The 27,710-nt window shown below is 41.9% G+C and overlaps 2 protein-coding genes across 3 annotated transcripts in view; one reads left to right on the forward strand and one right to left on the reverse strand.

Moving 5' to 3' along the window:
* Positions 1–2,869, reverse strand: part of pdzd8 (PDZ domain containing 8) — a 40,878-nt gene extending 38,009 nt beyond the window's left edge. Inside the window, exon 1 of the mRNA XM_086258198.1 lies at positions 1,857–2,869. Coding sequence (XP_086114324.1) covers positions 1,857–2,737 — 881 coding nt within the window. The 5' untranslated portion in view covers positions 2,738–2,869. The remainder of the gene's footprint in view (positions 1–1,856) is intronic.
* A 3,003-nt stretch (positions 2,870–5,872) lies between these two features.
* On the forward strand, positions 5,873–27,340 carry edaradd (EDAR-associated death domain). 2 transcript variants are annotated; one of them, XM_086258201.1, is made up of 6 exons: positions 5,873–6,166; positions 16,195–16,253; positions 16,628–16,670; positions 17,908–17,984; positions 25,263–25,311; positions 26,313–27,340. In XM_086258201.1, exons 1-6 carry the CDS (start codon positions 6,109–6,111, stop codon positions 26,705–26,707), a joined length of 681 nt encoding a protein of 226 aa, XP_086114327.1. In that variant the 5' UTR covers positions 5,873–6,108; the 3' UTR covers positions 26,708–27,340. The 2 variants fall into 2 exon arrangements, with proteins under 2 accessions (XP_086114327.1, XP_086114328.1); XM_086258202.1 differs by having other exon boundaries at positions 5,874–6,166; positions 17,911–17,984.
* Positions 27,341–27,710: the final 370 nt, after the last annotated feature.

Raw genomic sequence — 27,710 nt, forward strand, 5'->3', positions numbered from 1 at the left:
GCTGAGATTAAAGTTACAGTTTAGAAAAATCAACCGAGCGTGACCGAAGAGAAAACAGATGATGGTTCCAATGCCGGAGAGATTGTCGAACGGAAGAGCCATAGAAGTTCCGTAGTGTGAAGGTATTTCGGCTATTTCAAGTCTGACAAAAACAGAGTAGCTGCACTGTAAATTGTGCCGAAAGCAAGTCTGGAAATACAATAAACTGGTGCATGCGTCACACTGTGCGCCACGTTATTGTTTCGGTGAAATGAATTTCTACAATACTGTTAATTCTACTCTCTGCAGTGTTTAAATGCTTACATATACACACAGTTACTGTCCCTCCACACATACGACTCGGTTCTGCTTCTGTGCCGCAGCTTTGTTTACTTTTTCCCACCGAGGCTTCTAGACTTCTGATTGGCCAATATTTCTGCACGGTTAGGAATCTAGCTCCACCTGCTGCTTTGGCATGTTCATAGCAGCGTTTTCCTTCATTTCTGCCTTTATGTGTGGACGGGATTATTTTTAAAACGAAAACGGAAAATCTCCGTTTTCAAAAATACCCGTGTACGTGTGGACGTAGCCTCAGTCTCTGACTGGAAGCGCTGATTCGTCATTCGGCTTTTGTCAGACTAAAGTAACTGTTACAACTGTTTGAAAAGCTCAGCTATACAACAAGGACAGATTGAGAATTTCCTTTTAGTTCTCAGTTTATTTGATATTGACAAAAGTTAGTCAGTTTTGTCTGTTCTTCTGTAAAACAAACTAAGATTTATTTTTAGAATTAATATTTTGTTTCTAAGTGGAATTGACAGTTTAGTCTGTTTCGTTTGTTCTATTTTGAAACTTAAACGCTTTAGCGGCTGTCTTTTGTGTAGTTTGCAATATTTGCCTTTATCTATCTGAAAAAGTCTCGTGTTCCTTAAGTACATCTACCCTGTTGAACTTATTATGGGAAATAAATATTTAAAAACAAGCTGCTGATTATTTCACATTTTACTTGTGAGCAACGGCACATTTAAATCTTACAAATATAGTTATTTGGCTTATATCGTGATAGATATCGTTATCGCCTGAAATGAAAAAAACATGTCGTGATATGAAAAAATCTCATATCGCCCAGCTCTAGTCGACTATCAAAATACTGGTTTGTGGCAGCCTAACTGATACCTTTAAAGAGAAGCTTGGGACCCACCTGTGCAAGCTTGCTTTGATTAAGCTTTATTTTCTATCTACTTTTGGATCATAAAACACTTTGTAACCTTTCTTCTTGAAAAGTGCATATAAAACTTGACTTGCTACACGTAAGAAAGAAAAAGGGGAACAGTTCCTCTCTTGAACAGAGCTGAAACTTTCTCACTGCTTAAAAGAAGAACTGGAAAGAAAGTACCATTCAAAGCATGAGCAGAGCTCAGAAAATAATGAATGCTACACAAAGTTAACACTCTTCCAGAGTCTGAAAGGTCTGCCAGCAAAGACATTCTTCATTCTTAAGCTACCGGCCGTAAACACTGAGCCACGGACGGATTGTTAGACTTGCTGCCTGGTGTGCAGTCACCCACAGCACGCATACGACTCTGACCACCTGCATGTTTACTGTCATTTTGAGAGTTTCCCTGATTACTTTATATCTTTCAAGTCATGATATTGTGTCTCAGTGGGTGATTTGTGTGTTTTGTGACCACTCTCTATAACAGAGTCTTTGCGTAGCCCTTTGTGTTTTTGGTCATTCTCTTTGTTGTTGTCTGGTTGTGGGAGTTTGGGGTCTGGGGGCTCTTCCCAGGTGTTTCATTTCTTAGTTTGGTCGTCATCTTTAACATTTCATGGCTTACATGCTCAGCACACTTTACTCCGCTGGGTCTGGACCGTACCTGATTTTGTAGTTGGGTAAGGTGTGTTTCTTCTTGATGACCCGTTTCAGCTGGTTGACTATGATGGAGGTGAGCTGAGGCAGTGGCCTCCCTTCAAACTGGGACTTCACCTCAAAATCCACCAGTGGATCCTCGAGGAAGGAGAAGGACCAGTGGGAGAAGGGCACGCGCGTGAACTGCAGCCTCAGCCTGCCCACCACGCGCCTCATCTTGACGAACAGGTACGCAGACTTTCCGAACACCAGCTCGACGTCGATGGCGAGGTGGAAGCCGCCATTGTACTCGATGTCCACCTCGAAGTTGAGCTCTTCGGGCATCCCGTCCTCGTTCAGATGCGCCGGCTTCATGAGTTTGGCGGTCTTAAAAACCGGCAGCGAATTCCCGAGAGAGAAATCTTTCAGACTGAGTCCCTCCAGGAGCCGACCAGCTGTCTTGGTCTGCAGCAGCTCCTCAAACTCCACCTTAATCTTTTTGGTGAGCCAGTGTCTGACGACGGGAGTGTCTCTGAGCTCCCGGAATAGGAACAGAAAGATAGCGTTTAGGAAATGGCACGTTTCGGCTTTTCCTGCATCGATGGGCTCGCTTTGGGAAGGCGGTGGCGGCTGTTGTTTCGGGCCGCCGCCGGTGACGGCTGCCTCCTGCTGCCGCGTAGAGGCGGCCTCTGGCTGCTTAGATGCGGTACATGTCGTGCTGTCCTGCTGCTGGCCTGCTTCGGCATGATGGCTATTAAAGTAATCCTTCAGCGCGTTACCGGGCACTACTTTGACATACTGCACTGTCCTGCCTACGGGCTCAGGGCTTCTCCGGTATATTAGCAGGAACTGTACTATCAGCGTAACGACTGCACCGAAAACCGCGGAAACGAGTATTAAGTAAATCATGTCGAGCACGCGCCCTGATATCCACTCAAAGTGTTGTGATAACACGAAGCAAGTTCTACTTGGGCGCTCTCAAAGCTGCCATATCATCGGCTTCTTTCCTGAGCTTCTCTTAGCTTCTCACCTGATTGGACGAATGGGTTACGTGACTGTGCGTGATGACGAAATCAGGTTTTGATGCGTTCAAGCAGACTGCGAAACCTGTTGACCGGAGTCACCGGGTTCCGCGGCCCTCTTTGTAAACACGGCTTTCCTTTGGTCACAGTCTTGAACATACGGCTGCCATGTTACCGACAACCATCACTTCCTCTAAATATTCATGTTTATTCTTCATATTTTAGTGCAAATGTATTCAGTGCCAATAGAATAGCTTTATTGTCACCATACAGATGTACAAATGCATCTCCAACTCAGATGAGGGAGAAGAAAGGGGCGTGAGGTGCACAGTTTCTGCAGCACTGTATACATATGATGAACAGTATTTTATATGTGTAGAACACACACACATATATATATATATATATATGTGTGTGTGTGTGTGTGTGTGTGTGTGTGTGTGTGTGTATATATATATATACACACACACACACACACACATACATACATACATACATATATATATATATATATATATATATATATATATATATATATATATATGTATATATATATATATATATATATATATATATATATATATATATATGTGTGTGTGTGTGTGTGTGTGTGTGTGTGTGATATACAAATGAACAGTTATGTTATTTCCTCTTTGTGTGAAAAAAACCAAAAAGCACAAACTAAAAAAATGTGAACGAATTTAACTAAAACCAAATCAAAGGGGAAGACTGTCTAAGACCGTCTAGCATGTTTTTCCTGAACACTCCTGCAGGGGTCACTGGTGTCTTTCTCACTGCGTTGCACTTTTTGTTGTTTTACATTTCAAATGAACAATTAAAGAAAACGCACGAAGACAGGTATCATGAAAAGAAAATAGGCATTGCACTATGACACAGGTGGAGCATGGTGGTGGCAGCATCAAGCTGTGGGGTTGGCAGTAACCACAGAGGGAATGACAGATCCACTGGATCCAGCCAAACAAAGAGAAATCTGTGATTTATCAGTATATCCTACAGTCCAGATGGAATATGGAAGTCACAGGATAGAATTTAGTCTTAGGACCAAAACTCTGAAAGTGTGAAAAACACCCAATCCCCTGAGATTTGGCTCATTTCTGTTCAATAACTGTATATTTAACAAAACCACGTAAAATGTGCTACTGTGCCATCCCCTTTCAGAGGTACCTGAACAAATTGATTAATTACAAATCAATGTGTAAAGTTGATTTTCTCTTTTTATTATGCATATTGTTTCCAATACAGCCCTTTTTGAGCCCTTACATCTTTTTAAGTCATCAAGTAAATAGTATGAAATTTTAGGACATTGAAACCATATCTAATATTTAAACTAAGAAGATATGCTATTTTGATTTTAAAAAATAGATAATCCTTTGAATTTCATGACACTACCATGTTTAAGAAACAGTTGGGTTGCGGTTGTGTTGGCTTCATCAGGTGGAGGCTTGTAGCTTGGTTTCACAGCCTAGTGTGAAGCATTAGGAATAGAAATCAGCACCTACGAGACAAGGTCAAGGTCAAGTTTATTTCTATAGCACATTTCAAACAGCCGATGCTGCACAAAGTGCTTAACAATATAAAAATGGCATTAAAAAGCAACAATGTAATACATTAATAAGAATAAAAAACAATAATAGGACAATAAAAGAATTAAAACAATAACTAAAACTATTTCAAATAAGACCAGAATGCCTGGGTCATAGTGTGTTAAAAGCCAGGGCATAGAAATGTGTCTTTAGTAAAGATTTAAATTGATCAAGTGTTGTGCAGATCTAACATTTAGGGGAGACTATTTGAGACTCTGGGACCTGCCACAGAGAAGGATCTATCACCACGAGATTTGAGATCAGTCCGTGGTTTTGAGCTGGACCTGGTGGTTTGTCCTGGAGCATAGGCAGAGAGGGGCTCAGACAGGTAAGGAGGGGCTCGGGCGTTAAGAGACTTAAAAACAAAAAGTCAAAGTTGAAATTGGATCCTGTAGGAGACAGGAAGCCAGTGTAGAGAAGCCAAAACTGGGGTTATAAGCTCTCTCTGTTTGGTACCAGTTAGCAGGCGAGCAGCTGCATTTTGGACCATGTGAAGACGATGGATGGAGGCCTGATCTAGACCATAATACAATGAATTGCAGTAGTCTCATCTGCAAGTAAGGAAAAGGTGAATAACACGCTCAAAGACTTTAGGAGGGATGGCTTTACCTTGGTCAGCTGTCTTAACTGAAAGAAGCAGGACTGAACTGCTGCACTCACCTGCTTATTCACTTTAAAAGAACCATCAATGTAGACACCGAGGTTTTTTACATGTGTTTACAATGGGAGGAAAGGGGCCCAGAGGCTATGGTTATGGTTCCCGGGCAGAAGAGGGTCGAATGTGGTATGCTCTAATATAACTTATTCTTTGCACAACAGAGTTTTAAGCTGCAGACAGACGGAAGCTCCCAACTAGTAGATTTGGACAGACAGAAAAAGAAGAGGCAAATATCCAGAAATCCTACCAGTGGCTGGACAGAGCTGAAAGACAGCACAGAGGCACTGAAGATCCAGAGAGCCTGTAACACCAGGCACGTTTGGGTGCTTTTCAAAGCTGTACTTTCCCAGTTTTACTTGCTTGTGCACCTCGTGGAGCTGAAGCAGCATTACAGAGCCTGACTAATTATAGTGAAACCAGTTATTTCAATTTATTGCTGCTGAAGGTGCTTCTACAAGACTGGCGTAAAAACTCTCCTTTTCACATGACGATATTTCTATTACAAGCAAAAGCAATACGACCGGATCGAATGGGACACCTACTGTGCTGATTACCCCTTCAGCTTTTTTCTTTTACCTGAAAAGCACCGCGTAAAACACCGCTAGCGTCCCAAAATAAAGAGACGGAAGGCGGCGTGAAGAAGCGCTTTGAGCATATCTGGAGAGAAGTTTGCTCGTCTGTGTGTTCGCTTCTTTTCCTTTTTCAGAGGGCTTTGATTTTATTTTAGATATTAAAAAACATGAATATTTCATCATATATTTCTAGCAAGGACGTATTCTTCTGTCGTCATAGATGAACCGCCTTCGGCTGGAAATTACGGGTGGGCCTTGAAGGCAGCATTAATCCTCGCACCTTTTCATCACAGAGGTGTTTCATTTGTTTGAGTCGCCGCCGCTGGGGTGGCATTGGAGCTTTCTCTGAGGTCGGGGCAGAGGATAACTGCGTGTTTTTACTGCGTGGAGACAGTTTCTGTCCGCTCCTTTTACATTTCCCTGCATGGGAGACATCCCAGCCTCAAACATGAGCAGTTTGAACGCGTACAAAGAACCATTTGGTGAGTAAAACATTCATTTCACTGTCCGTGTCAGAGCGCCGTTGTTTCATTCATAACTGTTCTCAACAAGTGTCGTGAAAAGTTTCTTAAGATTTGTCACTATTGTTTATTGTGTGTTAAAACGACATGTTGCCACATAAAATAATGTATTTGATCAGATTTCGTCTTCATCTAAAGTATTTTGAACTTAATTCAGTTCAATGTAGCGTCGTTTAGGATGGAAAGGAAGAGCAGCATCCGTTTGTTGGTTAACCACACAACCAAGAAAGTTTCCACAATTAGAAAAATTTCCTTTTTCGACTAAGCGGAAAACCCGCTGGCCTCTGCGCTGGCATCTTATTTGCTGTCCAGTGAAGCTGTGGCGTGACGTGTGACCTTCACGCATTCAGTGATATGCTGAGCGGAAAAGAGTAGGCCACCACAGTTCCACAGAACGAAGTCTAGTGGGCTAAGACAGATTAGAAAGAGGCTCCGTTTGTGGTTTGTATTTCCGTGTTAGTGTCTTAACGACGGCTTGTGCCTCTTGCGTGCTGTAACTGATGGCTTTATTGATCACTGATACGTGCTGTGCTTCACAGCATTTTAAAAAGAACACATTCTGGTTTTAATCGCACTTTTTAATAATCATTTATTCTGGTTTTGCTGTTTTGTTGTTCTATCTATTTACATATTGACTGATGTGTCTTAGTGAGGTGTTGGGCCACCGCCATGTGCCAAAAACTCTCCAGTGCTTTCCTGCACTGATTCTCCGGGTCTCTACAGGGACGATGGAATACCATTGTTTCAAATGATATGATGATGGGGTGGACAGCGCTGTCAGCTGGGTAGTGACTGAAGGCCACCTAGTTGCTTTATTTTATTTATAGTTTTTTATTACTGTAATTTAGCACTCATCAGGGAGGAACAGCATCCAGTATTGAGACCAGTCCAGGTCATGCTGGACAGCATTTGTTCCATCAGATACACAGAAGCATCCCAGAACGGATTCCCTGCTCTGCTTCAATAAAAACAAAGCAGTGTGTGTACGTCTGAAGGAAGCTGCATCACGCTGGGCATGAGTCACACATCATTTGCTTTTGAATGGCTTGTTTGGAATATCAAGTTATGCACACTACCATAAAATATTAAAATAAGACTGAGCCTTGAGAATATCCCAAATACAGTCTAAGACTGCAGGGTGTTCAGTTGCGCTAACCAGTTAGTCGTCAGTGCTTCCCAGCAGCGTTATGGAAATCATATGGCCTCTGGAGTCTCTAATCCTGGGGTCTGATGCACTTCAATATTACTGTTGACTGACGTCTGTTAGACGCATCTCCAAGCAGAGGGCAGGGATAGCTCAGTAGGTAGTGTTCGTCCCGTGACTCGGGGGTTCGAATCCACTGAGCAAGGTACCGTTCCTACACACTGCTCCCCGGGCGCTGGCTGCCCACTGCTTCACCGAGTGAATGGGTTCAATGCGGAGGACTAATTTCCCTACGGGGAAGAATAAAGTATACATTATTAGAATCTGCAGCAGGTTCATGTCCTGGAGAGGTAGCTGATCACTGGAGTTATAGAAAACGTTAAATAAATCATCTAAACAGTTTAGATGATTTGAAATGAATCTGAGAGTTTCAGAATGGTTTTGGTCCTGGAAGTGTCCGTGTGCCAGTGACGTGGCCCGTGACCTGAAACAAGTTTAACATGAGCAAAATGAAATCAGAATAGAAATGACTGGAAAATGCAAACCAATGTAACGCATTGTTTTCTGAACAGCTGGTTATGGCAGCTAGTGTTAGGCTGGAGACCTTAAAGTGACCCTTTGCCTACATTCTCACATCATATGAGAGTTTAAGTTCAGAGAAGGTTTCACTGACTCTGGCAGAAAAGATGTCCTCCTTCACTGACTCGTGGGCGACCACAAAGAAGTCTGTAAAGAGAAGCAGAAAAAGGTCTTTCGACGAATCCTGTTACGTGGCACCAAAATGAATATTTATCTCCAAATTACTTTGGCTTTCTTCTGTGAACAAACCACCCCGTAGACCAGGGGTCCGTTCTTCGTGCCTCGCTTACTACATCCAAGATCAAATCATCGCGCTAACCGTGAGCTCGCTATTCCGGTTCTCCGAACACACCTGCTGTTGACGATTAGTACAGCTGGATGAAGTAATGTGAGATCACTGGGTGTCGTAAAAGGGGCTACGCATCGATAGTAGAAACATTGATCGGCAACCCTCTGATTGGTCGGCGAAAATGTCGAAGGAGCGCGCTCAATGTTTTTCGGCAGCAGAGCAAGAACTCTTGAGTGAGGGATTTCAGGAGTTTCAGAGTTTAATTAAAACGCAAGAGAACACTGCAAAGGCTGCAAAAACAAGGAGAGAGGGCTGGCAGGAAGTTGCTGACAAATCAAACTCGTAAGTAATTTAATAATAATAATAATAATAATAATAATAATAATGGATTTGATTTATATAGCGCTTTACAATGCCACTATTCAGTCACTTTCACATTCACACACTGGTGGAGGCAGCTACAGGTGTAGCCACAGCTGCCCTGGGGCAGACTGACAGAAGCCAGGCTGCCATATCGCACCATCGGCCCCTCTGGCCAACACCAGTAGGTGGTAGGGTAGATTTATTATATTATATTATATTATATTACATTATATCCTCTTTCACATTAGAGCCACAACAGGACCCACTAGAACATGGGAACAAGTAAAAGTGAAATATAAGAATATCCTACAGAATGGTAATATTTATCACTTATATTGCTTTTAGTCTCTTGGAAAGAGACCCTGGAATACTCTGTTTGTTTGTTTATAACAGCAACCAAAAAAAGGGCAGAGCAAAAAAAAAGACAGGTGGTGGTCCTGCACCCCCTCGTCAACAAGTTGGTTAAGTAAATAATACCCTCACGGGAAAATCGATATCTCTCTATGAGCACACTGTCGCGCTGAGCTAAAGGATCCTGTCTATCCCGCAATATACGCTGGATTCTGAGGACTCTCCTTATCAATCTTGCACCTTCCGCAATGGGTGGCTCGCGTATACGGACAGGACATGGCTGCGACAGACTTCCCAAATCCACCTTCGCTTTTATAGCCGTGGTCTCTCATCTTGATTACACGAAGTGATTTGCAATTACTACTCTGAAATATGAATTACATCTGTAATAATCACATACATGTAATAGAATGTTAATAGTACATTTCCCTTTTTTAGGGAATGACCTGTATGTATCTGTGTGACATCAATAAAAGGATCAAGTGCTGCATTATCTTTAGTTACATTGATAATATTTATTTATGGTGAAACAGTGGTGGAATATCGCTGTTGCTTTCGTATAAATGAAGCGGACATACCTGCGTGGCCGCGATCTAATCCTGTTTACATAAAGTAAGCCTGCTCCCCAGCAGGTTTACGCTTACGGCTCTGTTGCTATGACAGCAAGTCCCGGATGAGCTTCGGAGAACCGAACGATCCAGGATCACGCAAAATCGTCAACAATCTAATCCAGCTAACCTACTTAGCGAGGTACGAAGAACGGACCCCTGATGAAGCCGTTCTTCTTGCGGATACTTTGATCCTTCTTTGTTGTCACCCATCGTCACAGACATTTGCCTCTCTGCTGTCTCACCTCAGACACCAACAGTAGCTCGTGGCGTATGCCTGCAGACGCAGCGTTCAGGCTCTGCTGTGGGATGTCCTTTAAGTGAAAACCACTTTGTTTTTCCTGCCAAACGACTTTCACGCACATCCTGTGTTTGACACGGGATGATGAACATGTGGTTAATTGGACTGTGGGTTAATGGCTGTTTGTCTACAATCCCATATGATCCAGGTATACACTGTAGGTCCCTTCACCATTACTAAACTGTAATTTAGAGCAGAGCTTGACTAACTCTGTAAGCTAAGCCAGGATGTGGAGCTTCAGTTCACGCAAAAGTGGTCATGATGTTGGAATAGGACATGAGTCAGGTTCAACTGCTTTTTAAAAACGCTATAAATTTGTATTTACAAAGGGGAAAAATCCATGGACACAGCCTGAAAAGGATCGTGCAAACACTAAACATGTTAGTCATTTTAGTGCACAAGTTATGTTCTTCCCCTTTAACACCAATGCAGAGAAAAACCACAGCTGCAAACAATGTCTGATAATACGCAGTGACGCACTCACACTGTTGATACCTGCGGGTTTGCAGATGTGTCAGCAGTACCAGGGATATAACGTCTGTAGATTGTGATCAGATTCTGTATTTAGAGTTATCAAACGTCAGATCTTAAACTTGTTGCTAGCACTCTTGGTTAAAAGAAGAAACTACTCCGTTTCTCGCTCTGAGTTCCTGTGTAAACCTCCACCGTTGGCCTTTGTTTCGGTAAAATTGGTCATCTGGTATTTTTGAAATTCTACATAATTAATCTCGTATTCCTATTTTCTATTCAAATTACATTTACTCACATCGATTCACTCAACTGGAGTGAGTGAACATGGTGCTAATTGCTAGCTTGTTATTTTATGACGTAACTACCCATTCAGCTACCGTCGCTAGCACAGGATTGTCCACGTGTCTCATGGAAAGGAAAATAAATATTACGTCAATAAGGCAAAGACTCAAAACCTTTTCAAATTTGATGATTCTTAAAATTAGTACTTCATTGGAAGGAAAAAAAGCAAATTTACTCTTGTGGGGTTTGACAAAGCGCTGGTCATCTGCAATACTGCATCTGTTTTTCATTTCTTTTTATAAATGAGAGAAGCTATATAAACCTATAAATTTAACCAACTATAAGAGAACAGACATCCACCGAATAACTGAAGATAAAAATGTTGTAACACTTTTTTAATGGATCCAGTTTAAAGATGTGTAGCTCTAATGTGCAGCCATTGCATTAGAAATAAGCAGTGGCCCTGAGGGTGCACTCACTAATAAAATTAACTTGAAATGAAATGTTTCTTTTACCCAAGTCAACATATTAACAGTTTTCTGCAGCAGTGTTGCCTTTTACTTGTATACATTTTTGTTTTTCATAGAATTTTAATCACTTTTTTAATCATCGGATAATGTAGGTGACACTAGGGGTGGGCGATAGAAACGATATAAATTTGGCCAACGATAGAGATTTTGACTATATCGCTCTATCGCCATAGCGCATGTTGATGATGTCATCAAGCTGCGCCTGTTTTGGTCGAAAGCATCGCAGTGGCTAAAACCATGATCATCTGCAAATTATGGCGGGAGACAGTCATAGCAAAGAGATGAAGCACTGTTGAAATATGGGGAAAGCCAAAAACTGCGCTTCCTCCACTTCTGTAACATTGATTCATTAATGTTGAATTCTCTCGCAGCTGTTCTGTTCCCATGTTGTTGCAGTATATTAATGACTAACCTCGTATTGTGGATGAATAATCTCAGTTGTTCTCCTGACTGAAGTTTGCCCCGTGTATAGCATCCTGCTATGCGATTGCATTTGTCCCTGACCACCAGAATCCCTCACGTTAACTTTTAATGAGTGGAAAAAAAGATGGCTTCATCCTCCAGCTTCACTGTGCTAATGTTATGCTAACATAGCTGTGTCGCTAGCAATCACGTAGCACATCATTATATACCAGGTAGTCCAACTTCAGTAACCCTGCAAATGCCACTGCTGTTTAGTTTCCTGTCTTCATTTATGTTGGAAGTGACAGCAGAGCTGTACGTTTGAATTAGTTTCAGAAATCTCTGTCAGAACATGCTATGAAATGTTTAGGTGTAAACTAGCGATCTAACTTCCTGTTAACTTCTAACTCCGTTAAATTTAATAAATTCTGTTTGCATGGATGTTAAACTTAATTGTTACACCTGATAAAGCAGCAACACTGATGATTTTATTACAGATGAAATAATTTAGACCGTTTTTAACTCTCAGTGTTCGTTTGACTTTGGAACCTGAAATGGACGGAGTTTTGGACCCAGATTACTTCTTGAAGCTCCTCACTACGGCAGCCGTAATGCAGGAACCAGAATTCATACATAAGGCCCACTCTCGATTTTTGAGAAAATTAAAGGATTTAAAGTATGGAAAATACGTTATACAGAAGAAAAGAATATATCGTGATATATATCGTTACCGCACGTGCTTCGCGATATGAATTTTAGGCCATATCGCCCAGCCCTAGGTGACACTCACAGGGATCATTTTCTGTGTAATTTATATGATCCACGAAACATCCCTTTTTAGATTGGTCAGATACCTCCTACACGCTTTCATGTGAACACACAGGGGAAAGCCTGGGTTACCTGTGCACGTTATACCAGCTATGTGTGACCAAGTATCCCAGTAGTCAAGATTAGGGTAAGTGAATCCAGATAACAGAAAGACACCCTAGGTATAGTAATGTCAGTCTGTAGCACAGGTCCCTGAAAGTCTGTGTGCTGCAAACAGTGAGCAAAAAAAAAAAGAAGTACACACAAAGTAAACTGTGCAAATTTTACACACCGCCAGTCTTTGCTGTTTACGCCCTGATGCCTACTCTTTATTAGAACCACATCTCACTTTCAGAAAAGAAAGTGAAAAGACTGGAAAGTTCAGCCCTTTTCTAAATGTTTTATGTCCTTTTTAATATATGCTTTGAAGGAGGGGTATAAACACTACACCACCAGCTGAATTCTCTACAGTTCAGGAATATGCACACTGAATAATGAAGGAGACACACGTACCACCCAGGGCCAGGTATGTTAGGCCGAGTTTTTACAAGGTGTGTATTTAGCTGCTTTCAGTCTAGACATCGCTGTGGCTTGGGTCAGGTATTGGCATGCCATTCACTTCCATTCATGTGTAGAAAGAAGCACATGACAGAGCACAGGCCTTCTACACAGGCTGCTGAGAAACTGCTTTATCCTTTCACAGCACACATGGGTGGTCAAAAGGGAAAAAAGCTAGGTTCACCTGTGTGGAATTATGACCCTTAGCAATGTATTATGATGTGGTTTATATTTCATCTCTTGAACTTTATCCCGAGCATGCAGATACATGCTCTGCATTCCCAGAGAGGGAGAAACAATGCTCCACTGATCTGGGGTTCAACTTACACTTGATAACTGGGTGACTGGTCCTGCTCTATACTTAACGCTCTATACGACTCGGAGGTGCAAAGCGACGTTATATGCTGATAGTTTTGTCTTTTTTAACCATTAGTCACCTAATTTACTCCAACTTTAGCCAAACTACATTGGCTCCCTGTCAAATACATGAGTTCAGTTTAAGGAAACATTTGAAGTTGGATGAATGATTTACAAACTCTGAATGTGATGTTTAAGGCGAGAGCCTGCGTGTCCTTTGTGTGTTCTCTTTATTGTTACTCATGTATGTAGGAGGTCAGACAGTCGCTGATCGAACAACCACTGCAGTTCAGTTCTGATTGACACTAAATGACCTTCTTCACTCTTTCTGAACTGAATGTTGCAACATAGAAAACTGTACCCTGCTGTATGCACGTGCTGAGCATTTTAACAGTTACACCTCAGGTGGGTCACATGTCTGAATTTAATACAAAAATGGCAACATTGATTGTTTTACATCAAAACAAAAGAACTCTTTATCTTTTCAAGTTTGCTTCCTAATCTGTGATCATGAAAGGGTGAAACGGAACCCACACTACGATCGGTCCAACAAGTAGCCGCAGTCTCTAAACCAGGGCTGCCCAATCCCAGTCCTCGAGATCTACTATCCTGCAGCTTTTAGATGCATCCCTACTCCAACACAGCTGAATCAAATGGTGTGATTACCTCTTCAGCATGCCATCAAGTTTGGCAAAGGCCTGATAACAAGCCATTCGGTTGATTCAGGTGTGTCAGAAGAAGGATGCGTCTAAAAGCTGCAGGACGGTAGCTCTCGAGGACTGGGATTGGGCACCCCTGCTCTAAACCTTAAAGAAATCTGGAAAAACAATGAAAAGACTCAAAAATAATAAAACCAGCGAAGCAACGGCCATGGATGTGACATGAACTCAAGTTAGCAGGAGAAAGCTGTAGTATCAGGAGTATTTTTCTGCAGCTATATACATAGTTCAGGGAGTCATCGGCAAGTCCCATGACTGAATTGTTTTCATTTAGCTATGGAAATGCATATTAGCACATCCAGCTTTGGTGCTAGGAGTCCAGTCACATCAACAGACAAACTTTTTTACAGTAATCAGGTGACATCAGAATTTCTGACATTAAGCAAACATTGCCCTGTTTGATTTTTCCAACAAGAAATCCACAGTCACTGCAAGACCTGAGGTGTATACGTAATAAGTATATATAATCATGTGACATCCAGGAAGTGCAGCGTCATACACTGACAAATACCACTTGGAGTTAAGCCTGTGCTTTATGGTGAGCTGAGCTCTCAACTTTAATAAGATAATAATGACTATTAGGTCAATTGTTTGAAACACTGCAGATGATATACTGACTGACCAGCTGATGGTGGAGCGCTCGGTGTCATCATCAAGTTCTTTTTGATGAAGACAGATAATTAAATTCAAGAGAGGACTTTTTAGCAAGCGTAAAGGAAAGGCAGCGTTTCTCTGGTTTGTGCCATCGTTTCTGTTTCCCACACCTGCAAAGATACAAAACTGAAGCTCAACCTGAAAGAGTTTCATTACAGCAGAGGAAGCGGATCAGTCGGGGAAACCGCCATTTTTAGGGTTTTTAAAATGATTATTATTATTTCCTGATAATGTCATAACACAAGGCTGGGCAATACGGCACATGTAATGTGCATGATCACACACACACACACACACACACACACAGGTCGTGGCTGTGGAACAGGCACGTGTAGAAATATGTGCTTTAACATCAGGATGTATCTTATTAACTAAATGTCCAATACTGTGAATTCTACATTTAAGCGAAGGATTCAGGTTGTTCTGGGTTATGCTGGTCTTTGTAGAACTGTAACACATTCATGTGAATGCTTTGTTTTTCTTTATAAACCTTCATCAAAGAGCTTCATTACTGTGGGAAACTTTCATTTACACGCCTGCATCTTATCACAATAAAAGAATTCAATAAATATTTGTTGGACTTTGTTTTACTTGACGACTTATTTGGTCAGTAAATAGTTAGTCATTTTTCATTTATTTAGTCAGAGCATTGTAACTGTGTGCCCTGATGTCAGCCACGATGTGTTGGTGTCTAATCAGGGAGCTGAGTAGGAAGAGAAAAGGACAGAGTGGGAAGTCGTGAGGTTGAGTCATTTTGGCTGTGCATCTTTTTCCCCTCGACATTGTTGTCTAAACAGAATGTTTTATTTGTTTTGGTCAACCCAGCTTTTATTTTGGAAATGTTTTTGACCATGACCTGACATTGAGAAAAACCCACCATCAGAGCATTTTATGATTATCGTTATTACTAAATACAGTTCTTTAAAAAACGGTTTAAATCTGAGCGAAAACTGCCAGGATGACTCCTGATATTTAAGCAAGTCTCCATCCTGATCCGCCGGCGTTTGAGTGGAAATGTGTAACGTACATATTTCATTACTTGACTCTTGTTGTCCTGAGAGCTCCATGGATGTCTTATGACTTTAAACTGAAACACTATGTAGCTCTGCATGTTTAGTTTTTTGTACACGTGTAAGTTATCTGCTGTAACCCAAGAAAGACCAGCTCAGGACTGTATTTGGCCTGAGTGCAGTGCGGTGCTGAAAAGCCGTCTTTGTGCTGCTCTGTGAGCTGTTGGAGGTCAGAGTCGTCCTCTAACAATATCCAGATTGTTTCAGAGGAGTTTTGCACTGTTATCAGGTGACTTTACCTTTTGTCTTATGTTTAGGAAACCTACATGTAAACTCAGACTTTGCACTTTTTTACTTATAATGTAGTTGCAGCCTGTTCTTACTCTTTCAAATGACCTTTTACCCAGTACAGCCCGGCACGGCCCAGCGCGGCACAGCTGTCACCGTTTCTAATCATTTCTCTTGACTGTGGCCGTCTCTGTGGAGTAGGAAGTAGATCAAATGAGTAATGGTGACCACATCAACATTCACTGTATTAAAGCCTCTTCCTTTTTTCGGAAACAGACAGAAGCAGCTCTGAGCCTGTGGAGGACACAGACACCACCAGCTTTGTGGCAGAATTTGTGAGCAACCTCATTATTCTCTTCTCCAGCCGTGTGTTTAACACTCTCATTGTCTTGACTTGTCTCCTATGTAGTTTGTTTTGTGCTGATTTCTCATTGTTCTTCCTTAGAGTCTTACAGTAATCTGCTAAGAAATGTACCATAACTGAACACAGTGTGCTGTGATTGCTAGCGCCCGAGGGCTCATCAAAGAACAAGTTGCAGCAGGCTGTCTTTGCACACCAGAGTAATTTTCTTCCTCAGTTACAGTCTTTATCTCATGAAGAAAGAGAGTAGGAAGCTTCCAAAGTAGACAACCTTTTTCTTGCTCAGGTTTCTGTCTTCAGTTCTGTTTGCTTTTCATATCGTCATGTCTGTGTTTGTCTGTCCCACAGTCCTTGGAGGCCAATTATCCCGTGCAAGTAACAGATCCCCATGGTGAGTGAGGGCTTTGGCCTGCTGTATAAAGGATTTATGGATATTTATTCTGTCATCAAAATAGTTACAAACTGGATTGGATTTTATGTAAAAGTCAGTTTTAAGAAATGGAAAATTTAACCAATTTATCTTAAATTGCATTTTAATTTTTCAGAAAAATGTGAAGTAAAGATTTTATTTGAGATGTTTTGGTTTTTTCGAGAACTTGGATCTAATGTTTTACATAATGCGTGATAACGGAGAAACTTGGGTGTTAGTCAGGCAGTACAAATGCATGGCTTTGGCCATCTAATACATCAATTAATGCTGTTGCTGTTGGGTTTGTAAGAAACACTTTCACCTACTCTAGTAAAGCTCTGAACGACCTTGGTGTGTCTGTCCGCCTGCTTTAAGCATTACATCACCGTCTGCTTGTTAACAAAGTCAAAGTTTGGGTTAAATGCAGAAACAAGGGACCTTGTCACCTGCAGACAGAAGCAAGATCTTTTCAAACGAGGGAGCTCCATTGATTCACTATGTTAGAATTTTTTTGTCCTAACAGATTTTTACCAACAATTCTGACATCAGTCTGGTAGGACGTCTCAAACGTTCAGTTTATACAAGCTACGAAGATAAACGTACAGTCAAAAGGCCGGTATCAGAATGATGGGCAGCACCACAGTATCAGTCGACGTGGTGGTGCCAGTGGAACCAGACCAGTAGGAACCCGTGTTTAGTGGTGATGCGAGTACTGGTAGGAGTTGCAGGATGAGCTCTGATGTGTTCCAGTACCAGTGGATATGACCTAACTGCAAAAGCAGCTTAAGAAACGGGATATTGTTCAGTGTCAAAGTCAGTCGACTGATGTCCACCCAGCAGAAGCTGCTGTTTGGCTACACTCGCCACTCGAGTCAGAAGACAAACAAGCAAAAGCTGAAGGCAGCTGCAGCAAAAGTCTGCTAGAGCTGAAATTTTCACATTCTTACAGCAACCAACTCAAAGTACCTCTGATCTGAGATGATGTACTGATGGCGTTTTGGATGCAGCTGTGTCTGTGATGCTGAGTAAATGACGACGTGGTGGCCTTCCTTTCTGGCTGGTGGTTTGCACCTGGCCACAGTCGGAGCTTTTGCACCTTTTCTTCTGTTACTGTGAAAGATGTTTGATCGTGTTGTTCACTGAAAACTGCATTTGTATTGTACACATGTATATGTATTCATTCTGACTGTAACGCACTCATGTAGTGATGTGTTTCCAGCAGACGCTGTGACGCTGCACCTCAGCTCGATGCCCTCGAGATACCTGAGTCCCTCCTCAGAAGACAGAATAAGACAGGTCAGCATTACTAGCTCTGATGCACGTGACACACTTTTAGTGCCAGGGTTCAACAGATGTGGTACGGAGGCTAGCCACAACAATGGTAACAATTCATTATGGTCCACATGCATTTAACACATGTACGTTTCACGTGGCACGACAACACTGAACACAAAATGATTCAACGTGTCTGTTTCACCTGATAACAGCAGGGTGAACCATGGGCTGTTTACATTAGGATACTATACTACATCAGGGGTGTCAAACATAAGGCTCGGGGGCCAGAACTGGCCCACTGGATGTTTAAACTGTATATAATAAAAACCTCCCAACAGCCACTCGCAGTGCACGAATGTCTTTAAATTCTAGATTATTTCTTACAGTTTAACATTTATTGTGTTTACCACAGCAGCATTTCTTTATCATGTTGAAAAACAGATGTACTGTTGAAACTAGAGATGGACCGATCCGATATTACGTATCGATATCGGTCCGATACTGACCTAAATTACTGGATCGGATATCGGAGAAAAATAAAAAATGTAATCCGATCCATTAAATATCACGAAAGCACCTCACAAAACTTGCAACACACCGTAACTCGCCTCAGAACGTTAGCACGTCGGAGCAGTATGCATCACGTGATAGAGCAGCTGTGGCATGCGGGACCTGTCGGTGGTCTGGATAGCATGTGGAGCTTCGCTAGCAACCCGGCATTTCATCTCCGACAAAGTTATCCCGAGAGAAGTAAAGCAAGTGTGTAAGTCCATCTCTAAATGTTTGTAAAGCATTCCTGCGTTAAGCTTAACAAGCGACTGCCTCTCCTGCTGCTACTTCAATCATGAAACTGCTTAATGATCAGCTGATCGGCTTTTCTGTCGCGAGTCCGTGTCTCTAGTTTGCTTTTGGCCCACTTTGCACCAGAAAGAGGAAACCAGCGGCTGAACAACAGCAGCACGTTTAAGCTCTATAAGCTGTTGTTAGAATTTATTTAATATTAGTTTCTACTCGAGGATCTTTTTCTTCGTAGCTGACGGCTGGTAACTGTGCAGGGGCGGATCTAGCAAAGTTTAGCCAGGGGGGCCGATAGGGCATTAACTGGGAAAAGGGGGCACAAAGACATACTTTTCTTTCTTATTCTCATTTAAAATGTCGAGCTTTTAATAAATAATTATCTGACACCCAAAGTTTTAATTTGATGTAAAATGAATAGAAGTCAATTACTGTATATAGTAACTATTAAGTCTAATATATATACCCTGGTAAGCTATAGTACTTTTTCCTTTGGGAAGGTACCATCTGTGCAGTCTGCAATTTTGTTGAAGAAAGATGTTGAATCTATTTAATATTTCTTGAAAAATAATTGATTTCTGTGCATTTTTTTTCACACTGCATCAAATTAAGGTTGATTACGTTGATTAAGCATCATGAGGTGGAGCGTGAGGGGTGGTTCCCTATTTTTTATTTATTTATTTTTGTTGTTGCTGGGAGTTGGAACCCTATTAGTTAGGTTGCTTAATATTTATGCTAAGTACTAGAGATGGCACGATACCACTTTTTTATGTCCGATACCGATACCGATATCATAAATTTGGATATCTGCCGATACCGATATGAATCCGATATAGTGTTTTTTAATCAACAAAACTGTTTTTTAAATATCTTGCTGCATTTTGTATAAGTTCATACTCAAGTTTAAAACAACAACTACACTAAAGCTATTCTGTTATAGCTTTAGGGGGGGTGGCTGTAGCTCAGGTGGCAGAGCAGGTCAACCACTAATCAGAAGGTCGGTGGTTCGATCCCAGGCTGCATCCTGGCTGCATGCCAAATATCCTTGGGCAAGATACTAACCCCGTGTTTGCCTACTGCCAGACACAGGGCCCGGTGGCGCCTGTGTCCGGCAGCCTCGCCTCTGTCAGTGTGCCCCAGGGCAGCTGTGGCTACAATGTAGCTTGCTATCGCCAGTGTGTGAATGTGTGTGTGAATGGGTGAATGACTGAATGTAGTGTAAAGCGCTTTGGGGTCCTATGGACTAGAAAAGCGCTATACAAATGCAGGCCATTTACCATTTACCTGTATGCAAAAAAAAAAAAATATTTCATAGTTCAGCAATACTGATCAATCTAATAAACTTAAACCTACACCATCCTCCCTATTCTGGTATTTTAAAGAGTACTTAGCATAAATATTAAGCAGCCTAACTAATAGGGTTCCAACTCCCAGCAACAACAAAAATAAATAAATAAAAAATAGGGAACCACCCCCCACCCTCCACCTCATGATGCTTAATCAACGTAACCAACCTTAATTTGATGCAGTGTGAAAAAAAAAATGCACAGAAATCAATTATTTTTCAAGAAATATTAAATAGATTCAACATCTTTCTTCAACAAAATTGCAGACTGCACAGATGGTACCTTCCCAAAGGAAAAAGTACTATAGCTTACCAGGGTATATATATTAGACTTAATAGTTACTATATACAGTAATTGACTTCTATTCATTTTACATCAAATTAAAACTTTGGGTGTCAGATAATTATTTATTAAAAGCTCGACATTTTAAATGAGAATAAGAAAGAAAAGTATGTCTTTGTGCCCCCTTTTCCCTGTTCATGCCCTATCGGCCCCCCTGGCTAAACTTTGCTAGATCCGCCCCTGCACAGTTACCAGCGTCAGCTACGTAGAAAAAGATCCTGGTGTAGAAAGTAATAATAAATAAATTCTAACAACAGCTGATCAAGCTTAAACGTGCTGCTGTTGTTCAGCCGCTGGTTTCCTCTTTCTGGTGCAAAGTGGGCCAAAAGCAAACTAGAGACACGGACTCGCACAGAAAAGCCGATCAGCTGATCGTTAAGCAGTTTCATGATTGAAGTAGCAGCAGGAGAGGCAGTCGCTCCATATATCGCTTGTTAAGCTTAACGCAGGAATGCTTTACAAACATTCAGAGATGGACTTACACACTTGCTTTACTTCTCTCGGGATAACTTTGTCGGAGATGAAATGCCGGGTTGCTAGCGAAGCTCCACATGCTATCCAGACCACCGACAGGTCCCGCATGCCACAGCTGCTCTATCACGTGATGCATACTGCTCCGACGTGCTAACGTTCTGAGGTGAGTTACGGTGTGTTGCAAGTTTTGTGAGGTGCTTTCGTGATATTTAATGGATCGGATTACATTTTTTATTTTTCTCCGATATCCGATCCAGTAATTTAGGTCAGTATCGGACCGATACCGATACGTAATATCGGATCGGTCCATCTCTACTAAGTACTCTTTAAAATACCAGAATAGGGAGGATGGTGTAGGTCTAAGTTTATTAGATTGATCAGTATTGCTGAACTATGAAATATTTTTTTTGCATACAGGTATAACAGAATAGCTTTAGTGTAGTTATTGTTTTAAACTTGAGTATGAACTTATACAAAATGCAGCAAGATATTTAAAAAACAGTTTTGTTGATTAAAAACACTATATCGGATTCATATCGGTATCGGCAGATATCCAAATTTATGATATCGGTATCGGACATAAAAAAGTGGTATCGTGCCATCTCTAGTTGAAACGGTGCTTCTTTGTCTCATATACAGATGTGTGTGTGAGCCGTTGTTTCTCTGGTCCACACTAGATCAAATCAAGCTGTATGTGGCCTGTAATATAAAATCAGTTTGTGAGCAGTAATTGAATTGCTCATGTTTCTAGTGCAGCGCTCACTAACTACAGGGAGTGCAGAATTATTAGGCAAGTTGTATTTTTGAGGAATAATGTTATTATTGAACAACAACCATGTTCTCAATGAACCCAAAAACTCATTAATATCAAAGCTGAATGTTTTTGGAAGTAGTTTTAGTTTGTTTTTAGTTTTAGCTATTTTAGGGGGATATCTGTGTGTGCAGGTGACTATTACTGTGCATAATTATTAGGCAACTTAACAAAAAACAAATATATACCCATTTCAATTATTTATTTTTACCAGTGAAACCAATATAACATCTCCACATTCACAAATATACATTTCTGACATTCAAAAACAAAACAAAAACAAATCAGCGACCAATATAGCCACCTTTCTTTGCAAGGACACTCAAAAGCCTGCCATCCATGGATTCTGTCAGTGTTTTGATCTGTTCACCATCAACATTGCGTGCAGCAGCAACCACAGCCTCCCAGACACTGTTCAGAGAGGTGTACTGTTTTCCCTCCTTGTAAATCTCACATTTGATGATGGACCACAGGTTCTCAATGGGGTTCAGATCAGGTGAACAAGGAGGCCATGTCATTAGTTTTTCTTCTTTTATACCCTTTCTTGCCAGCCACGCTGTGGAGTACTTGGACGCGTGTGATGGAGCATTGTCCTGCATGAAAATCATGTTTTTCTTGAAGGATGCAGACTTCTTCCTGTACCACTGCTTGAAGAAGGTGTCTTCCAGAAACTGGCAGTAGGACTGGGAGTTGAGCTTGACTCCATCCTCAACCCGAAAAGGCCCCACAAGCTCATCTTTGATGATACCAGCCCAAACCAGTACTCCACCTCCACCTTGCTGGCGTCTGAGTGGGACTGGAGCTCTCTGCCCTTTACCAATCCAGCCACGGGCCCATCCATCTGGCCCATCAAGACTCACTCTCATTTCATCAGTCCATAAAACCTTAGAAAAACCAGTCTTGAGATATTTCTTGGCCCAGTCTTGACGTTTCAGCTTGTGTGTCTTGTTCAGTGGTGGTCGTGTTTCAGCCTTTCTTACCTTGGCCATGTCTCTGAGTATTGCACACCTTGTGCTTTTGGGCACTCCAGTGATGTTGCAGCTCTGAAATATGGCCAAACTGGTGGCAAGTGGCATCTTGGCAGCTGCACGCTTGACTTTTCTCAGTTCATGGGCAGTTATTTTGCGCCTTGGTTTTTCCACACGCTTCTTGCGACCCTGTTGACTATTTTGAATGAAACGCTTGATTGTTCGATGATCACGCTTCAGAAGCTTTGCAATTTTGAGACTGCTGCATCCCTCTGCAAGATATCTCACTATTTTTGACTTTTCTGAGCCTGTCAAGTCCTTCTTTTGACCCATTTTGCCAAAGGAAAGGACGTTGCCTAATAATTATGCACACCTGATATAGGGTGTTGATGTCATTAGACCACACCCCTTCTCATTACAGAGATGCACATCACCTAATATGCTTAATTGGTAGTAGGCTTTCGAGCCTATACAGCTTGGAGTAAGACAACATGCATGAAGAGGATGATGTGGACAAAATACTCAGTTGCCTAATAATTCTGCACTCCCTGTATGAAAACCACAGCTGTTTTATTCCCTACATGCCTTTCACAGGTAACAAGTCCATAGGAACAGAGTAAAGCATGACGTGCACTGTACTGTTAGACACTCTTTATTAAAAACTGATGCTTTGCTTCTTACAGAAAGTGATTGGTTATCCTGATTTGGCACAACTGTGTGGCCCGTGCAGTTAATAACAAAACGTTTCCTATGGCCACATATCAGCACAAAAACAGATTATAACAGGGAGGACACACCGTCAGCTGTGGTGTCCTTCCAGTCTACAAACCTGGATCTCTCCCTTTGTTCCCTGTTGTGCTTGAAGAGAACACAGTGGCAGCGTGGCAATGCACTGGTTAGCACCAATGGGTGGGGATCCTCTGAAAATACGACCGCCAACAACCAAACATTATTCACCAGATCTAAAGACACAGAGCATAGTCTGTGAGAACCTTTTATTTTAAGCTGTGATTATACAGGATGTGGTTTGGTCTCACTGAAGGTGCAGCTGTGAACTTTGCTAATAACAGAGACCGAGCACAGTAGGAAGAGCGCTCACATGACTCCATTTCAGGGCGCTCTCGGAAACAGTGCTGCTGCTGTCGGTAGCGAGCTTAAAGGGGACAGAAGATTTGACCCATTCCAGTCTATTCCAGTCTCTCCACTGGTGAAATATTCACACCCCTCCAGCACAGCGTCTCAACTCTCTGCTCGACCTTGATGTACTGTGCAACATGGCTTCTGTTGAGACATGTTTTATTAGCACCAGCCAGGAAAAAGCATCACATCTAAACCTCTGATCTACATTTGCAGCCGAGTGAAACCTGAACCTGCTCTAACCGAACTGCAGCGACTACTGAAGGCAGTAAATTTACCACAGCATCAAACAAACGGCTGATTAGCTTTTTGTCAGCGTACAAGCATTGTGAAGCGTTACAGCCATGACGATTGTAGGGAATGTAAACGTTTCACATTGTTAACGATTTAAATTGTTTCCATGGTTGCCTCAGTCCCAGGAATGGTCATAATCCTTTCTCTTATGACACCGGGACATGGTGAGGATTAATGGTCCATATTGTCTTCATCCACAGCATGCTAGTATCCACAATCCAGTTGAGGAATATACCTGCTAAATATGTACATAGAGTTAGAGTTGCTAGCTATAGTGCTGCAATCTACAACGTCGCTCCACACGGGGCACTTTACCAAACTGCACATCACGGCCATCAGAACTTGTGTTTGGTACATGCACTGCAGTATTTTTAACACCAAAAAGATCAAATGAAATCTATTAAGCTGTAATTCTGTCTTTCTTACTCACTCCACTAATGCAGTAATTAGAGTTTGCAAGTATGGGCATATACTGCTTTCTCATTTTCATGGCTTTGACAGCACATGTATAGACTTCCTGCAGTTCAGGATGCAGTAGCACTGAGGCCAACACAAAAGTGGATGTGAGGCATCAGCAGGAGAAATGTAAAAACTCTGCCTCATGCCCGTGTGTAGCAAATGTTTTGTCTTTTACTGCAGCGGCTCTGAAGCAAAGTACAGCAGCTTGAATGAGCTTTATAATTTTTAAGTATAAAGGGTTGCTTTAATAACTGTCCTCCGTAAAATATATCCTCACTACTTTGCTGCGTATGTTTTCCACGACTCATGAAAAGGTCATTGATGATATTTGGTTGCGACCGACCACTCCAAACAACACTCAAAAACAATGTCTCCACCTTGAGTTAATGGTAGTATTTGCTAAAAAGGTGTATATTCCTTTACAAATATTACACACCAGCACCTGCAAAATGACACAGAATGGAAGTACTGGGTGTACGGGCTGCCCTGCTGAGACACCCAGCAAATCCCATCATGCACAGACATATTTGGATTTAGCAGAGTAGTGAATGTAAAGTTGTTCTTTGCAGCGCTCATTTTCACATACCCTCAGCAATGTTTGTAGTCCGGGGGGAAAATGACCAGTCCACAGTAGCATGTGCCTACCATTCATTCTTTGCTTCTCTGTGTGCAGCCAGTGGAAGATGTGGAAGAATGCACTTGCCCCACTTCTTCTTCACCAGGTAGGTCAGTTACTCGTGCTGAACCCTTTAAATGAAAATATCAGAAGGAACTGAAACACCGCTTATCAGACTAACAGCAGTTTTACTCTTTGATTTAAATTTGACAGTAATAATCATATGATGGTTACACTTTGGGAGAGGAGTTTGAACACACCACAATCTTCACGATGGGCACTGTGTTGTACTCAACACAACTAGAAGAATACGTGACTAAATTATTAAAGAGGACCTGTTCTGCTGCTTTCAGCTTCATGCTCATTTCTTTCACTCTGCTTGAGCTTTGCATCATTGAGTTCAGAAAGCTTGGGATGACACAGCGGTGCAGTGTTTAGCCCCGTTCACTCACAGCAGGAAGGTTCTGGATTTGAGTCCTTTCATTGTGGACTCGCGTACACCAGTGGGTGCTCTCTGGTTATTCCAGCTTCCTCCCATAGTCCAAAGACATTTAAGTGTGAATGGTTGCACTCCTGCCTTTCACCAATGAAAACTGGAATAGTCCAGAGCCCCTTTGCAACACGCTTCGCTCTCCTTTTGTGACACTTTTATTCTGATGGGCTGTAAACAACAAAGGCTTCTCGTGCTTTGAGCAGAGCTGTTGAACATAGCGGGTTTGTTTTTTTTACTCTACATAACATGCTTCATTCACCCATTCATACAAGCACTTTGTTCCATGCTTAAAAGCTTTCTAACAGTGGGGTTGGTATCTTGGATATCTGGCGTGCAGACTGGAGCAGACCAACCTTCCAATGAGAAGGTGACCTGCTCTGCCTCCTGAGCTACAGCCACCCAGACTAAAGCAGTTTGATAAGCTTTTTGCCTCAAAGGGATTTCTTGGATGTGTTGAAACCTTTTCCATGTTAAATGTGCGTTTGTTTTTCATCGTAACAGAAAACACTGACAAGCTAAATAGTTGTTAGCAAATTGTCGTTAGCAGATAGCAAATGTTATTTGGTAATGTGCTTGAGCTAACTCAATCTTTCCTTGTCCATCTCTGAGTTCAGACTATCCCAAAGAACTACAGTTTTTAACGAACCCCTGCGAGAAGTGCTTCTGCCCGGCACCCCCTCCCAAAATCAGCGACCTCATGAACGACAAAGATCTGCTGGACTTGCTGCGGCTCAAATTGGATCCAAACCACTGCACCATCAAAAACTGGAAAAACTTTGCGAGTCGTTGGGGGATGAGCTATGACGAACTGACCCTGCTGGAGCATCGGACCCAGGGTTCCTTGTCCCACAGCCCCACCCAGGAGTTCCTGTTACGCTACAACCAGAAGACGGTCACTGAGCTCACTGAACTTTGCCGCATCTATCAGCGCATTGATGTGCTGCGACTGCTGCAGAGCTGGATAGAGAAGGATTGGCCGTCGCGCTGGCAACACACACAATCAATTTGACTCTTAATCTTTCAGGGTTGTACTTGATTTCCTAATTTTCATAAGCTTTGATACATGCTACCAGTTTTTTGTATCTTTAGTAAATGAGCTTGTGAAATGGATAAAACAATGCTGTCGAACCTGTCTGTAGAGAATATTGCACAGTACTGACCTCACGCTGTTCTGGATATAGTGAATACAATGCAAAGTCACAGATCTGATCGGTGCATGCAGATCACCAGTATATTTCTTTCTTGTGACCTGACGTTGGCACACCTGCCGCAGATTCTGAGTCTTCGGAGCAGTGTTAAAGATTGACATTAACTAAATCAGATGGAGTTGGATTATTCAAATTCAAGCAACGATGTTGATGTCAATGCTGCAAAATTTCATTTTCTTACTTTCTGTGTTTCAAAGGCTGTTTAGAGATTTTCATAATACCTGGGCAGAGGCAGAAAGATGTCACTGTGCAGTGCAACTCAACAACAACAGAAGTTAAAGGACAAAACACTGGAGTTGGACACTGAAATAGCTTCACCGTAATGGGACAGTTTAGACATAGTGATTCCACTGACTTGTTCATTAACACAGCGGTCCCCAACCTTTTTTGCTCCACGGACGGTTTAATGTCAGACAATGTTTTTACGACTTTGAGGTGTGGCGGATAAATACAACAAAATTCAATGATCCGACCGAGACACAAACGCTGGTGTTTTGTAAATATAATAATAAACGCAAATTCACTGTGTAACTTTATTAGCAGCGTCCTCCTGAAATACACCAACATTGACAGTAACTTCCTCCTTAATCCCCTCTGGTTGCTATGGACACGCGTAAATATTTCTTTCAAAAGAAGACGCAGAACTACAACACGGGAAAGACCCAGGGAAACAGAGTTCACGATAACAACCCTGAAAAACACAAATTTCACACCCGAGCCTCAACTCTCACGGCCCGGTACCACGAGTCAGACCGGTACCAGGCCGTGGACCGGGGATTGGGGACCGCTGCGGTAGAAGAGATT

This window comes from Aulonocara sp. 'chitande type north' Nkhata Bay, linkage group LG13 (assembly GCF_057382095.1).
Source record: "Aulonocara sp. 'chitande type north' Nkhata Bay isolate Kocher_YH1m ecotype deep benthic linkage group LG13, A_spYH_male_GT1.1, whole genome shotgun sequence".
Lineage (NCBI taxonomy): Eukaryota > Metazoa > Chordata > Actinopteri > Cichliformes > Cichlidae > Aulonocara > Aulonocara sp. 'chitande type north' Nkhata Bay.

What these genes read in the sequence shown, in the direction of transcription:
- edaradd (XM_086258201.1), top strand. Translation starts at nt 6,109, where the DNA reads ATGGGAGACATCCCAGCCTCAAACATGAGCAGTTTGAACGCGTACAAA. An exon ending in CCAGCTTTGTGGCAGAATTT is followed by an intron (nt 16,254 to 16,627) that starts GTGAGCAACCTC and finishes TCTGTCCCACAG; the next exon opens with TCCTTGGAGGCCAATTATCC. An exon ending in CCCCACTTCTTCTTCACCAG is followed by an intron (nt 25,312 to 26,312) that starts GTAGGTCAGTTA and finishes CTCTGAGTTCAG; the next exon opens with ACTATCCCAAAGAACTACAG.